The sequence below is a fragment of the Phacochoerus africanus genome, chromosome 7, assembly GCF_016906955.1.
Source record: "Phacochoerus africanus isolate WHEZ1 chromosome 7, ROS_Pafr_v1, whole genome shotgun sequence".
NCBI classification, from domain to species: Eukaryota; Metazoa; Chordata; class Mammalia; order Artiodactyla; family Suidae; genus Phacochoerus; species Phacochoerus africanus.
Window position 1 is genome coordinate 102,568,817 of NC_062550.1, and position 16,790 is coordinate 102,585,606.

At 41.6% G+C, this 16,790-nt stretch overlaps 1 protein-coding gene across 5 annotated transcripts in view; it reads right to left on the bottom strand.

Moving 5' to 3' along the window:
- TMTC2 (transmembrane O-mannosyltransferase targeting cadherins 2) overlaps positions 1-16,790 on the bottom strand; it is a 415,894-nt gene that overhangs the window by 160,011 nt on the left and 239,093 nt on the right. For all 5 annotated transcript variants that reach the window (XM_047788345.1, XM_047788343.1, XM_047788342.1 and 2 more), the window contains exon 5: positions 306-391. In XM_047788345.1, the coding sequence (XP_047644301.1) occupies positions 306-391 (86 nt within the window). The remainder of the gene's footprint in view (positions 1-305; positions 392-16,790) is intronic.

Sequence of the window (16,790 nt, forward strand, 5' to 3'; positions counted from 1 at the left end):
GAAGGGAAGGGAAGGAAGGAAGGAAAGAAAGAAAAGAAAGAGAAAGAAAGAAAAAAAAAAGAAAAAAAGAAAGAAAGAAAGGAAGAAAGAAGAAAAGAAAGAAAGAAAGGAAGGAAAGGAAGGAGGAAGGAAGGAAGAAGGAAGGAAGGAAGGAAGGAAGGAAGGAAGGAAGGAAGGAAGGAGAAAGAAGAAAGAAAAGGAAAAAGAGAAAGAGAACGGGAGAAAGAGGGAAGCGGGGCGGAGGGGGGGGGGAGGGAGGGAGGAAGGAAGAAAAAATATTTTAAAAGGATCTGCGAGTTACTTACAAGCCAGGGTAGGCCTGCTCCCGATCGCCAATTTATAATAATGAAGGGCTTCTGCAAACCTGCTGTTCTCTTGGAGAAGTAACCCTCTGTATGAGGAAAACAGACATTTGGAGATAGGACGGTATTACTAAAACCCACAAATTTTCATTTCATATTTCAAAACAGAAATGGTTAACAGGGCCATAAAAAAGACCGGGTACTAGAAAAATAACTTCTAAGTAGAAGGAAATGATTCCTCAGGAGAGAAAATACCAGAGCGGTACCGGTTGCAGTGACACTGCATTAGAACGTTTGAGGAAGTCTTTTTCAAAAAGCCCTTTACCTGCCACTGAACTTTTCCCTTTCCAGCAGTCTTTTCTCTCCCGCTAGAATTTAAAACTGCCTGGATTCCTCCTTGGAGCATGCAGGTTTTTGTATCACTGCAGAAAGGTAACTTGTCTAAGGACCTGATATACATACATTTAAACATGAGCCGTATTGCTTGGGAAATACTGGCCCGCGACTACTTGCAAAGCAGCAAGTAACCTGGGTCAACAGAGAGAGTGAGAATTTAATCAGAGGCCAGCAAGGAACAAAGGCTGAAGATGGTCGACCTTGTTATGACCTTATTATTTGGATTTAATCAAATAAGCCTGCATTTCAAGCACTGGGCAAATCTCAGTGCACTGACTATTGTGGGACCAGCTTTTGTCCACAGACCCTCAGACTCCATGGGCCTCCTTAGGAGGCTCCTTCAGCAGCGCACGGCCACAGGGACTCCGCCGGCAGTCCCAGGCCCTGCCCTTGGGACCTAAAGGAGAATCCGTTATAGTCACGTCTACGAATACAGGGTCAAGGAACTGAACCAAGTTCTAAAAGCTCTCTGGGGGCATTCCGGCCATCTCTGCTCCCTGCCGTCAGTGAGTGTCTTAGAGACAGACCTTTGGCACCTTCCTTGGACCTGAGTAACTGCTGTCACCAACCGCAGACTGCAGATTCCACCTGCCAGCTCCTGAGGCCTTTGGAAGGCTGGTAACACCAAACAAGGTTTCCAAACGAGAAGCCAAGAGATAAAAACCTATCATTTTGTAGCGCATTTTACAATCCTCGGCTTACTTAATGGGCATGATTGAAAACCAACGCAGTAAATCATTTTGAAATTGAAGTTGGCTCATTTTTGTCATGAGCATACATTCACCTCATTATTTCTATTATGTGTTCCAAAGGCCATTTGAATAGATGAAACTATACCTACACACGCTAACACGTACATATACACAGAAATGTATATTTCTATACAAAATTTCGAGCAACAATTTGATTATGAAATGGATAGGCTTTGCAGCTACGTGTACTTTTCAGCTGCCTGGAACAAAGAACAGAGCTTCCCACAGTATTTGCGCCGCGTCTGCAAACATGTTCATTGCCTTTCAAAGCAGGTAAAACTGATAAAGAACACCACTTACTTCCCAAAAAGGACTAATACTCTTTATAAAAATAATACTGGCAAAATGCTTTCCAGTTAAATAAGCTCATACATATTATCTCATTCCAGAAATTATGTACAGTTTTTTTGTTTTGGTCTTTTCAGGGCCATATCCTCGGCCTATGGGGGCTTCCGGACTAGGGATCAAATGAGAGTTGCAGCTGCCGGCCTACACCACGGCCACAGCCACGCTGGATCCGAGCCATACCTGTGACCTACACCACAGCTCATGGCAACGCTGGATCCTTAACCCTCTGAGTGAGGCCAGGGACTGAACTACATCCTCATGGATCCTGGTCAGATTTGTTTCCCCTGAGCCATAATGGGAACCCCCAAGTATGCACAACTTTAATGTGTTTACCGCTTTCCTTTGAGGTTTTGATAAAGAGGTGCTTCTTCTTCAGCACAGAGCCAACGTCATCAGAGGAGAAAGCCACTTAATCAGCGTCTTTCTACTTTAACTCCATCAGGAATTAAAATCCTTCCATAAGCCCCTCTTTCTCCAATATCTTCAATCTTTTCTCCCCTTGCAATCTCCTTTTCCTTAAGACTTCGAAACGGTTTGTGTGCCTCTTTGCACAGACAGGAAGATAAAACCCCACCGTGGCCTTATCATTCCTGCATCCACCTCTTAACTGCTTCTTCCCATCATTCTTCCCTTCTGAGTCAGATTTCCTTTGTCCAAAGTCAGAAGGGTTGGTGGTGTACTATGTTCAAAGACTCAAATCCTATTTACCCCTAAATCCAGTTTAGGCTCTTTCCCAGAATTCCACTGAAATGTCAAAATCAAATTTCCACTAACTATCAAACCCCAAAGCTGGCATCATTATGTGAACCACCTACTCAACTGTAGCACTTGTGACTAGTGAACCCATTTTCCTTTCTGAAACTCTGCATTTCCTTGGCTTTTGAGAAAACAGTCTTCCCTAGGTTTCTTTCTTTTCTTTCCTTTCTTTTTTTGTTTATTGTTACTTCCCCAATACAATTTTTGAAACCCAGGGAAGAAGCCATCCTTTAGAGAATGAAAAAAAGTGTATCTTTTATTCATACATTCCTTTAAAAGAAGTTGCTATTTCACAGGACTTTGTCTTTTTCTCTTTTTCTTGATAAATACCGTCTCTGCATGACAACAAGCATACAGGCAGCTCATGTTCTCAGTTCTAAAACAGGGATCTCTCTCTGCCATCGAGGTCTTTTGAAAATCCGACAACTTACTGAGCCACGTCAACCTGCGGGTGCTCGCCGGAATTTCAAAATCAACACACCCCCAAGCTGAAAGCAATCTCTGCCACTCAAAATTAAATAAACAGATTAATGAAATAGATTGAAAAAACAAGGGAAAAAAAACAACTTTCCTCAGCAATCAGCACCATCATTCATGTCCACTGCGAAAATCAGAAGAAACCTGGTCATCACTCTTCCCTTTTCATTTACCCCACAATCTCAGGGTGAAAAAAGTCTCCCAAGTCTGATTTGCCGAGACTCCTTACTCTGGCCCCTCAAGGTTTCCTTTTATGGCTCTGGCAGAGACCTTTTTATCTTTCCTGCCACCTAAATAATTGCCATCGCCCACTAATTCATCTCTGCATGATTACATTTCTAAAGGGCAAAGACCCTGTTCGGCGGGACAGAAAGACCATGAGGACATGAGCACTTCGACAAGGAGCCTAAGCCCATGAACCTTGAACGTGATGTATTCAGTCTCATGGGCTCCCCAGTACTGATGGATGACAGTCCTGTCATTTTCCAACTCATAAAATACAGCATGATAATCATACCTAGACAATCCTGTCCAGCCTGCCCCCTTCGAGTCACACAGAGCAGCTGATAGCCAGCCTCCAGGATTAAACCACAAGCGCTCTTTGAGTTCGCATTATCCTCTGCATCTGAGTCAAGTTAGCAATGGAATGAGTCCACGCTGGACGGCTGGCTGCTGTGACTGGTTTCTCACTGCTAAGGATTTAACTGAGCATCAGCTATGTCCTAGTATGCATGCTGCAAATGTGAACAAGACAGATGCACGATGCACTTGACTGTGGCTGCACCATCTATTGAGGGAGCCAAATGAGAAAATAAATGCTGTGGTGAAAATCACTGTGATAAGAGAGAGGAACACCCATCACGCCAGCTCAGGAATGGACAAGGGAACGTTCACAGAGTCCAAGTGACACTGGCAGAGGCTTGCAAGGAAGCAGCAGTTCGCCAGGAGTTATCATCAGCCCCATGTTCCACAGGAAGAAAGAGAGGTCTACGGAGAATCTATCAACTAGCTCTAGGTCTTATGGTTAATAAGAAGGCAAAGGCAGGACTGGAAACACGGTTTCTTGGATCCTAAACCCCAGCCTCTTGCTAGAAGAAAAAAGAAGAGGGAAGAGAGAAGATAATTCTAGATGTATGCATACTAGGTTATGTTTCTTTTTGCTCTAAAACACTCCAGATTTGGTATAAACTTGAACTGATGCTCTGAAAGGCCATCAAAATGCCATTTTGGCAACTCAGGATGAACTTGGGTCACTTCCAACACTGTCACAAGACGCCTCTGTTACTGCTGTTTTCCACACTGAGAGAACCCATTCTTCATTCTACTGAAGATCCGAAAGAAAGCTAGAAACTCCACATTGTAACCATTGCGGGGGTAATAATAATAGCAGTAATAGTAACAATGACAGCAACAGCAGCTCAATTGACTGGGCACTTGCAAGGTTACAGTTACATATATTACTTTATATTTATATTTACATAGATTAACTTAATTATCACGCATCATTAATCTTAGGAGGTAGATTCCTCTTACTAGCCCCGTCACCTAGATGATGAACCTGGGGCAAGATACACTTTAGCAACACACCAAAGGACACGCAACTAACAAGAAGTGTGCCAAGAGCCAAGCCCAAGAGTCCAATTCTAAAGGAGGATCTGTATTTTAGTAGAGCACTCATATCAAGGCTTTTCTGCAGCCTTCAAAATTGATGGCACAGTTTATATGCTGATTATGTCAACAAAATCTTCTGGTTTCTGAGTATATTAAAAACACACACACACATTTTAATCTATCCTCAAGCCAGGATCTAATAAATCATTTTATTCGTATCATGTGAAGCGCATGTACAATTAAGAAAACGGACCCGTGTTATATATTAATGTGACGTGAAAGTGTTTTGCTGGGGAGGAGAAATTGAAAAAAAAAAAAATGTCACTGACTTCTAACCAATAAGCGGTGGGCTGACATTTATGAATCTCTGGGTTGGTGGGTATATTATAGTGCATTTTAATAGACTGAAATATTTTCCGTCTCATAGTTCTCCCCCACTGACTTAGCTTTCGGAACCCAAATCACTGAAATTAAGCAAGCAACTAGGGAAGAATACAAATTGGGGAGGCAGAAAGAATAAATATTTGTCACAGTCAAAGGAAGAAAACACATCTGGATATACAAAGCACTATCCACTCTAACACTTCGATTCCAAAAGACCACTTGACTTCCAGGAAAAACAAAACAAAACAAAACAAAACATGCCCACCGTTAAATATTTTCAGCTTTTTAAAAAAACTTGATTTTGATCCTGTTCCAGAAATTACCCCTGTGCGTGTGGAATTTCTCTTTCTGGAGACCCATCGTGACCCCAGTCTCCCCAACAACCCTGTCTTTGTCTAAAACACCACATTTTGTAAAAATCACCATGCCCTAGACACTTGAGAAATGGAAACCAGTCAAACCCATGGTTACAGTGGCCTGGACAGAGTTACAGGCAAACAGGAAGTGTAAATAGCTCTATAAAGCTCAGCTGGTTCTACATACCGACAGAGACAGAAAGGGAACAGTTTTCTTTTTTTTTTTTTTTTTTAAGGACGGTGATTCTCAAGCAGGGGTGACTCTGTCTCCTCGGGGACACTGGGCAAGGTGTGGAGAGCTCTGGGGTTGTCACGACTGGGTGGAGGCTCTTGACAGCTAGTGGGTGGCGGTCAGGTGTGTCATCAAATGCAGAAACGTGGGTAGAAGAAACAAGCCCCCCCCCCCAAAGCAAAGACGTACACAGCCCCAAAGGTCAACAAAGCTGAGGTGAGGACCCCACACTCTCCGTTTCCCATGGACGAACGGAGACGCATTACTTCAGAACCTGAGGGCCTCAGATCCTTATCAACTACGAACTGTGTAAAGAAGACAGAGGTCAAAAGGCGAACTACAGAGCACACATTGTTTTTCCTACAAAAATCTAATCTATCATGATTTTGACTGACGTTTCATTTCAAGAGGCAAAAAACTAAATTTTTTAAATTTTTTTTTTGTCTTTTTGCCTTTTCTTGGGCCACTCCTGCAGCATAGGGGCTAGGGGTCCGATCGGAGCTGTAGCCACCAGTCTACACCACAGCCACAGCAACTCGGGATCTGAGCCACGTCTGCAACCTACACCACCGCTCACGGCAACGCCGGATCCTTCACCCCCTGAGCAAGGCCAGGGATCGAACCCGCCACCTCACGGTTCCTAGTTGGATTCGTGAACCACTGCGCCACACCGGGAACTCCTCTGAATTTTCTTTAAAAGCATGCCCTTCCCCATCCCATCAGTGCAGCTAAACAAAACGGCAGCGGCTCCCTGCAGAAGGTTTCCCTCGCGACACAACCATCAAAACACACACACTTTCAAGTTCAGCTCTCTTGGGCCTCAGGTTCAAATGAAGGTGTTTGCACATGGTTGAAATCTGCCATATTTAAAAGCTGGTATTAATAAAGTGCATCAGCAGAAGAAACGTGTGCTTTTCCAGAACACGTAATGCAGTAACCAAGCAGATGCTTATGCAGAACACGAAGGAAGCAGGCCGTGGTTTACTCAAAGTCCTGCACCTTTAAAACTAGCATGAGACTAAAGGACAGTACCTTTTTTTTTTTTTTTTTTTAAGTTCATCAAGGCATAAATTGTGGCACACCTACAATTACCAAACACTGAAAATAAGATCACCAAGCAGGGGAGTTCCCATCGTGGCACAGTGGTTAACGAATCCGACTAGGAACCATGAGGTTGTGGGTTTGATCCCTGGCCTCGCTCAGTGGGTTAAGGATCTGGCGTTGCCGTGAGCGGTGGTGTAGGTCACAGATGCAGCTCGGATCCTGCGTTGCTGTGGCTCTGGTGTAGGCTGGCAGCTACACCTCCAATTTGACCCCTAGCCTGGGAACCTCTCCATATGCCACAGGAAGCGGCCCTAGAAAAGGCAGAAAAGACATACCAAAAAAAAGACAAATATTTTTGCAACAAACTATCTCATGGTGAAGACAAATAAGCCAACTTTCAGGACACAGTGTAATGAAGCATGAAGGTTCTGGGGCCACGGAAAGGACACCTGTCCATGATCACAGGTCAGGTGAGGCTCCGAGAGAAGGGAACAAGCAAACAGGGACCAGAGTTCCAGACAGAAAAAGCCACCACACACAAGAAAATTCAAAGTGACAGAGGATGGCATTTTAATCTACCAACAGCAATAATGACAGGCTTCACGAAAATTAAATGACACTCCATGTAGGAAGGCTCCTGGAAACTGAAAAACTAAGACACCTTAAAATTAAGATATTACGGAGAAAGTTTCAGTAATAAGTAGTTTGGCTATTCCCTGGGCAAAAATTCTCAGTCATCAAAATAAATCAGAGAGCTCAATGTTTACAGGCAATGGTTCACAAAATAATTTATAATCCCTAAGGCCCAATTACTAACAAAAACATAGTGTTCATTTTAAATCGCGACTTCTTTTCCCTGAATTTTATTTGGTTTGATTATCCTTTCATACATGTAGATACTTGGAAACTAACATTTCTTTCTTCAGTGATAAAATATTATATGTTTTAGATGTTTAATTTTTTCCTAAGGTAGTTATGCCTTTGAAATTTCCCGGCTGAAATTAATTATCATTGGCTTGGCATCATATTTGAACTTTGCATTAATCTAAACGTCCTCATCGAATTTGCTAATTTAGCTAATGACTCTAATGATGGGATTTTATATAATTTAATTGTGAAATGGCATTACAGTTGTATTTCTTCTGGTTTTCCAAGATTTATGCTTAGTTTGAGGCTATCTTTATAATAAAATATTTAGAAAAATAAATTGTTAACCTCCATTATCAAACAGAAGTGATAATTAATAGCATGTCAAATTCATAATAAATGCCATCCAATATTGCTTGATCAAACAGATACCAGGCAAAATGCTCAAGTGACTACACCAGCAGTAAATGGAATGGAACTCAACGTCCTTTTCAAAAACAGCAACTGTACCTAAAGGGAGTGAGTGAGTGCCAGATGACTCCACTGCAGCAATGCCAAGGTTCAGAGTGCTGCAAGAGCTCAGGCATTAAGTACCGGATATGCACCAGCCACTGAATATTTAAAAAGCATCGTGGTCAATCAGGACTGTAGTCTTGGTCATGTGACCAAATTCCCGTCCAATGAGATGAATGCAGAGTGGCACAAGCATCTCTCAGCAAAGTCCATAAAGAGGAGGGAGCAAGGTTCCCGTACCTGTTCCTCTGGCCTTCTACTTGCAAGTGGACGGTCTGTTCTGAGGACACCACGGAGCACAATGAAAGGGTCCAGGTAACTGAGCCCTTTATGAAATTTTCCTATGACCAGAGACTGCACACCTCTGGCCTTTTCTGGGCAGAGAGTACAATTTTAACTAGTTCAAACTAATGGTATTTCCGATTTCTTATCACTTACCAACCAACCGCCTCCCTACGGATAAAAATGCACATGCATTGGTTTGTTTTGTTTCCTTTTGTTCACTTTTTACAAACTACATAAGACCATAAAATATGTAATAGCAAGTATGGCTCTTACAGAGAATTTTAAGCAAAACTTCTTTTAATTGTATTTGAATGAATACAACGTATGAGATGTCTGGTTTTGAGCGATAACCAGATGAGGCAATTGCCGAGTATGAAATTTGCAATTAAAATATTCAATTAAACTTATATAATTTAAGAGTGTAATAGATGCATGAAATTGGAACTCTTAAATTAAATGCCTAGACATCAGCATGGTCAGAGTTATCACTCTTTGCCCAAAAGAGTAATGACGTTAGTACCATTTTTTTATAAAAGTATTTTAATTAATCCTCTCAATCCCCAAATAACTGGGAAGAAGGAAACTCACAGAAATTATCAAGTGAAATAGAATTAGGTAGGGTTTTCATCTCAGAAAACAGATTCCGTGAGATAAAAGTGATTGAATTTGAGCTCCACAGGAGATTCCAGAAAAAGTTACATAAATATTCTGGTCTCACATGGCACTTCTGTTGCTTTCAGGTCACTCTCAGATAGTAGACTTTGTATTTGAAGACCAAGCGAAAGAATTTCCTCTACTCACATTTTTTTTTTTTTTTGGTCTTTTTGCCTTTTCTAGGGCCGCACCCTTGGCATATGGAGGTTCCCAGGCTAGGGGTCAAATCGGAGCTGAAGCCGCCGCCTACACCACAGCCATAGCAACACGGGATCCGAGCCACGTGTGCAACCTACACCACAGCTCACGGCAAAGGCAACGCCGGTTCCTTAACCCACTGAGCAAGGCCAGGGATCAAACCCTCAACCTCATGGTTCTAAGTCGTTTTCGTTAACCACTGAGCCACAACAGGAACTCCTACTCACATTTTTTTTCCCCTCAAATCATAAACTCAGACTTTTCTTCTCTCTTTTTTAAAAAAAATTAAACTATTACAATTGAATAGGGAGAATACCATTTTTATAAAGACCGTTTTGGGTAGAAAAGCACTAAGAATGGAAGAGAGTAAATAATTAGCTTTTTTCTTAAAACACATGCTTCAATTTATTAGAATAGTAATATGTGTGCTACAAAAATCATAACTTAATCGGATGTTTATTTTAAACTACTGCTAAGTTGTTACACATGGTTATCATGCACTGTATGTACCGTGAGCAACACAGGAATATGTCACTTCTTGAAAAGGTTAAATTCTACCAGGAAAGGTAATGAGTACGTTGTTTGCCCGTCTTGTACTTTTATTGCATGAGGAAGAGCGGAAAGAGAGATGGAGAAAACAACAGCAACCATGGGACAGGAGCTAGACAGACATGTGCTTATGATTCTGCTCTATTCTACACGATTCTCCCCAAAGCGGAAAACTGTTTCCTTGGGTGTCACTTCTGAGTGTCACAGAACCGACACGTTAAGCCTGCTCCCTGGTATCTTTCTTTTGACACAGGCCTATATGTTCTAAATTGAATTTTTTTAAGACTCTGACAACGGAATAGAATACAATAATGACACCTTATTTCACGAAAGATGATTTTTTTCTTAACCTATCAAATATGGGGCAGCCAATCAAAAATTGTGTTTATATTTCCAAGGCAATACTAAAAACTTTATCAGTAAATATGAGGAGCCAATCAAAAAATTGTTTTTATATTTCCAAGGCAATACTAAAAACTTTATCAGTAAATATGAGGAGGAAAAATAAACAAGTTATACCTTTTAATTTTTAATTTTAAAATCAGGTTTTGCTTAGGGTCTAAAGAAAGTGAAATGTACTCTTACTCTAGTGCCATGTCTGAAAAACAGGTGAAGACAGTTAAATACCACATTTATTACAAAGTTAAGAGTTAGAATTTGGACTATGACATCTAAATAAGCCTTTATCCTATGTAAGTCCATTTCCACTCTGTAACAAGTCCTGAACAAAATGCTTCACAATTATCTTGTGTGATTCTCTCAATATACCTATAAAGGTATGGCTCCTATTTTACCAAAAAGGAGCTCCCAAATCAGAATGGTTACTCACACACACAGCTAATTATTGGTAGATCTGGGATTCACAGACTACATTGTACATGAATACATGTATAATTCATTTAATAACCATCTTCTGAATATATAATTAAGGTTCTATTTCCCTCTACATGTCATACATTAATAAGAGGTGTGAACATATTCTCCGAGCTGGAAAACAGTGCTTAATAGGAAGAAGGAGAATGAAGAGTAGATGGCTTTATGAGAGTGTTTTCCATTATTATTTCCTCTCACCCTTAAAATAAGCAATTTCAAATACTATGCATCTTTTCACTTTAGAGACATGAAAACATCACAGAGAGAAGTTAAACAACTTGCCCAGGATAACAGGATTGGAAAGGCTAAAGATAAGACTCACATTCAGAGCTGCCAGGCCTCAAATCATACCGTCTTGCAAGACCCCATGGTGTTTCTTTGGGAATATGTGCCTGTTCTTGGTTTAAAGATTAACAACTGCCGTCTCTCTCCTGTTCATATACCCAGCGCTCTTCATTTTTTACCACCGAATTTCTCTTCCAGCTTTCTATGTCATTACATAACCACTCCAATATATAAACATCTGGGATTTGCTTCGAAGGTGGATAAACGACAGCCTCCCATGCCAATCAACCTCACCAAGAGATGCCTCACAGCCAGTACACCTGGTCTGACAGCTAATCTGAGGTGCTGACTGCACTGGGTCGTAGGGTGCCCAGAGTGCTGGTGAAACATCATTTCTGAGTGTGTCGGTGAGGATGTTTCAGGACGATGAGCATTGTATTCAGCAGGTGGAGTACAGCAACCTGCCTCTCCCACTGTGGGTGGGCCTCATCCAATCTGTTGAGGGTCTGAAGAGAACAAAAAAGAGAATGGGGAGATTTCTTTCTCTCTGCTTGAGCTGGGACGCTGATCTGCCCTCAGACCACCTGGCTGTCAGGCTTAAAGACCCAGACTGGGGTTTAAACCAGGCATTTAAACCAGACATTTGAACCACCCCACCTTCCTCTCCAGCTGGCAGAGGGCAAATCGTGGGACCTCTCAACCTTCACAACTGCATGCATCAGAGCCTCATAATAAATCTCTTTACTGTATATGTATACCATTGGATCTGTTTCTCTGGCGACTCTGATGACTACGACTCATAAAGGAGTTACTTTTCTTGAGTTATTCTTGTGCTCAGAACCCACATCTCTCAATGGAGAGGTTTACCAGCAAGGGTAAGCAATACCGTCACGAAAGCATAGCTGTGAACAGTTCGAAGAAGAAAAAAATCAACAAACTCTTTAGCTTTTAAAGTTATATCAACTGTCCAGGCTTTTTATTTAGTCCTGCTACAATACTAGGTGATAACAGAACACAAATTTTCAGATAAAGAATACTGGTTAAGGAGTTCCCGTCATGGCTCAGCCATTAACGAGCCCAACTAGCATCCAAGAGGATGCTGGTTCGGTCCCTGGGCTTGCTCAGTGGGTTAAGGAGCCGGCGTTGCCATGAGCTGTGGTGTAGACCGCAGATGCGGCTCGGATCCCACGTTGCTATGGCTGTGGTATAGGCCAGTGGCTACAGCTCCGATCGGACCCCTGGCCTGGGAACCTCCATATGCCGCAGGTTGCCCTAAAAAACAAAAAAAGAATATGGTTAAGCAACGTGACCAAGCGGAGGACCAATAAATAGGAGATTTGAACCCCAGCCTGTTTCACGCCAAAACCCATGCTCTTTAGTGTTTCACAAAGCTGCCTCCATGGTGCAGAGGTGGCAGAGAGTTAATTTAAAAACAAAAACAAAAACAAAAATTTTCTCTTTCCCACTCCTGTCTTTCCCATGCAAACAAATACTATTCAGGTGGGTCTATACATATCTGCCGGGATCAGAGTCAAATCTCTTTCAAATATTTCCTCTTCCTTTCACAGCATCTTGTGATTTAAAACATATCAAGAACTAAAATGTACCCAACCTAAGTTTAAGGTATTAACCACCCATGACTGAACTTGAAACCTATTTGCTTTAAACAGACCTGCTGTTGATTTTTTGCTATTTACAAAGGCAGTGCTGTATGGATGACTAATTATTGTGTCATATTTTGAAGGAGGAACATTTATCAGCTGGACGGTGTACAATCATTATGGAGGAACCCCAAGCTGGGATACAGGTGTGGGCCAAAGCCCGACCTGCTCAGCAAAAGTAGACTCTTGAGTTGTTCATTCATTCAAAATACACTTTGCAAGTGCCATTACAGAGATACAGTGACTAGCAGAAAAGAGAGAGAATTTAAAAAGCAGGAACAAAATTGTCCTTTCTTCATGTAACACAGGGTACCATGATCTAGTATGATGCCCTGTGCAAGTCCACAGCAAGGAAATTTAACTTCCACTAGTGTGTTCAGGCACCAGGAAAAACAAAAAAAGAAAGAACATTTGTGAATCAACACACTAAAAAAAATATTACCAAAAAAAAAGCTTCAGGGCCTGATTCCATTATAGATACAGTTATAATTTGGGTTAAGGCTGTCCCCATGGGTACACAGTGATTTAGTGCAATGGACTCACTTTAAACATAAATGTTCAACAAAGTGGGTGTTTTTCCTTGTCCCTTCACGGCAGGGCTCTATCAAAAGTCTGCTGTTGAAGCAATAAATTATGAAAGGGGAAAAGGCATCGTATATCTCACAGACCAGCAGGAATAGGTGTTAGGTCATACCGGCAGTTCCTAACTTAGGAACAAGCAAGAGGCGTTCCAAAAATTAAAAGTCTGAGCCTATCTCTTTTGGCTTAGCATAGATTTTACAACCTTGAAACAATTCACTCACAGGCTTACCCTGAAGTACTAGAAGAATGGAAAGAAAACACCATTTATAACCATGTTCCTTGCAGGTTTAATTTTGGTGCGGCAAAGCGATGTCCCTTTGCCCAACTCAAGGGTGGAGAGGGAAGAGTCACCATTTACAGGTTCTAGCAGTGGGGAGAGGAAGCAAATTAGTGTCTGGTGACAAGGGACAGGACCTGGAGGGGCTGCAAAAGAGGAGAATGGAATGAAGGAAGGTTGGGGATGGAGGCGCTCAGTGAAGGGAAAACTGGTGAATACTTGCAGCATCCCTTGCTTTTTGTTTTATCTTTTCTGTTCACCCCATCTTCATATTTTACAAAGGTACTGGCCTTGCCAAACAGAATCTTCTCACCCCTGCATGCTTCCCATGACTCAATTTACAACCTGGCCAGCTTGTTCATCTTGATATCACTTGTCGCTTTTGATGAAGGTTCCACACTCTTTTTCAAACTGAATACTCATCCCAGCTTGGAACCCACCCCTAAATCTTGTCTTTAAAGATTTAGAGCTTTTTTTCCCTAAAGATTTATACTATAAACAGACAAAGATATAGGGGACACACACACACCCACACACCCACACACACACACACACACCCCCATCCTTAGGGAGCTTAGAGGTTAGCAATATACAAAACAAGCTATACATTTGCATTTATTTTAATACCACTATATATGGTTAAACAGGAAATTATAAGGTTCACTAGAAAGGGACAAAGGTAATGCGAACAAAGCGATTAAGGAAAACAACGTGTCCCCTCGTGGCCCAACCGGGTTAAGACCCCGCGCTGTCCATGCTGGGGCTCAGGTTACAGTCCAGGCGGGGGGGTTGAGTTCTGGCTCCAGAACTTCCTTCCACAAGCGGCTAGTGTAGCCAAAAACTAAGAAGAAAAGGGGAGCAGGCATGTGAGAGCAGTGGAAGGGCTGCAGTTTAAACAGAGCAGCTGCGAGGCCTCACGCAATTCTTTGGAGCAAAGCATCGGAAGGAGTGATATGAGATATAACTTAGCCATTGCAATAATTTAATATATTATTTACATGAATAACATATAAGAGCCAAATAAGCAGATGACAAGATATTAATTTTTAAAATGCATCAGCATCTCAATATCCAGATGGCCTCCCTCAAACTTCAATTACACTTTAATCAGCTTCAACATATTAAGCAACTTCTCCAACATAAAGGCAAAATCAGTTAGGTTTTATATAAGAGAAAAAGTATATCAAATGGAAGGCAGCATTGCTATATTTCCTGGTGCGTCTGGGAAATAATTCTTAAGTCATAGTCACTGGAAATCTGCAGAGGAGTGATTGGAACTACGCAAACAACACATTTATGTCTGTTCATTTTTCTTCAGGAGCAGAGGAAAAAAGACATTTTTTTTTTCATAATACAAAACCTGCTTCTGAGTAAACTGAAATTAATTTACTTGGAATTCAGCAGCATATCAGCTTGCACTTTTCACATGAACATAATTTTAGAAACAACAACAACGAAAACGCTTCTGGCCATTTGAGCAACTTTTAAAGTTAAACCAAACAAAAGGCATTACGACAGAATGCAATTATGAACTTCTGTTAAACCTCTATCATGGGCTTTCTAACACATGCCTTCAAATTTACCTACAGTGCTCTGGATAAAAATGACTCTAAAATTTTAATTTTAGGCCATTTTAAAGAGATTTCTTTAAAAAACGTCTTTCATCATCTTTCCAATGTGGAAAATGGTTTAACTCTGTCTACACAGTTCATTTTGAATGACTGTTTCTACGTGGAAAAGGATGACCACACCGTGCCACTTTAAAACTACATTTGTAATAGAAAACCTATAATACAAACAAGCAGAGGAATGAACAATCTCTTTCTTCCTCTTGCCAGCCTCCGATTTCTGAAAGGATTCTGATTTCCCTCAGTTTTCCTTCGGGTTGCAGTGGGGAGGGCAAGGTTTAACAGTTAATTCCAGGAAGCAATCCTAGACACCAACACCACACTGTGCAGTTTCCATCGTTATCAAAGAAATGAGTGTGCAATCATAAGTGGTTTAATTCAGTTCCATCCAAGAGCTTCTGTTAGTACCAAGGAGGTGTCAAGGACTTCACTATGCGCTGGCAACAAAGACAAAAGTCATGTACACCCCTAACCCCCGAGGAGCTTCTAGTCTCCTTTGGTCACTGTGTCCACGCATTTCCTAGGATAAAATTATTCTCTAGTTCATCCGTAGCTTTGTGATGGCAAAATGTTATTCTCCACTCTATTCTAGAGACGTGAATAACATTTCAAAGTTGCTAGACCCATGATTGATGCCGCTATTCTTTCCCCCCACTGGGACATAAGCCTCATAGAAATACTTAACTTCTCTGTAAGTGCGTGACCTTTAATCATCTTCTCCCAGTCACTGTCCTACCCGTCAGCCTCGAGAGCTTCTCTCCTTCTCCTTCAGCACGTTTCTTGGTTCACTTTCTCTGCCAAGTTCCTCCATGTTGGTATCTCCCAGGATTCCATTCATGGTCCTTCTTTCATTGATCCTTATACATATCACGAGCGCGCACGCGCGCACACACACACACACACACACACACACACCATTTATACTCGATTTCAACTACAGACTTAGATAATTGCTCAAATATCTACACTCTCTACCTCGGAATGCTCCCATGAGCAGGACACACATTCTACTGGCCTAGAGAATGCTCAAGAGCCATCTGAAACTTACGGCGCCAAAACAGTACGATTTTTCCCCAAGCCACCTTGTTCATTTGTCTTTCTAGTGTGACTCCTCTTACTGTTCCCTTTATTATTCTTTATTTTTCTCCAGGCTGAGCGAAGTTTCTATCTGCCTTCCCATAATTAATATCAGCCTCTCTCTTAAAAGAAATGTTACTTTATTACTTAACATATGTTTAAATCCAAACCTCACGCTACTCGCGGGCAGAAACTATACCCCCTTCGTCAACTGATTCCCATCATCTAATGTAATGCCTATCACTCTGAAGGCGCTAATGTTTGCGGACCGAATTAATGGTGCTTATTCCCAATGCACAAGTTGACAAATGTGATCATACCTATGGATGTACTCAAAAATATAACCAGTATTTTTTTCTCTTTTCTTTTCTTTTTCCTTTTTTTTTTTTTTTTTTTTTGCTTTTTAGGGTCACACCTGTGACATATGGAGGTTCGCAGGCTAGGGATCAAATCAGAACTGTAGCTGCTAGCCTACACCACAGCCACAGCAACACAGGATCTGAGCCACATCGGCAACCTGCACCATAGCTCACGGCAATGTCAGATCCTTGACCCAGTGAGCAAGGCCAGGGATCAAACCTGTGTCCTCATGGATGCTAGTCAGATTCGTTAACCGCTGAGCTGCAGTGGGAACTCCTAAAACCAGTATTAACCAAACTTAATTATTGGTCATAGCAGGTTTG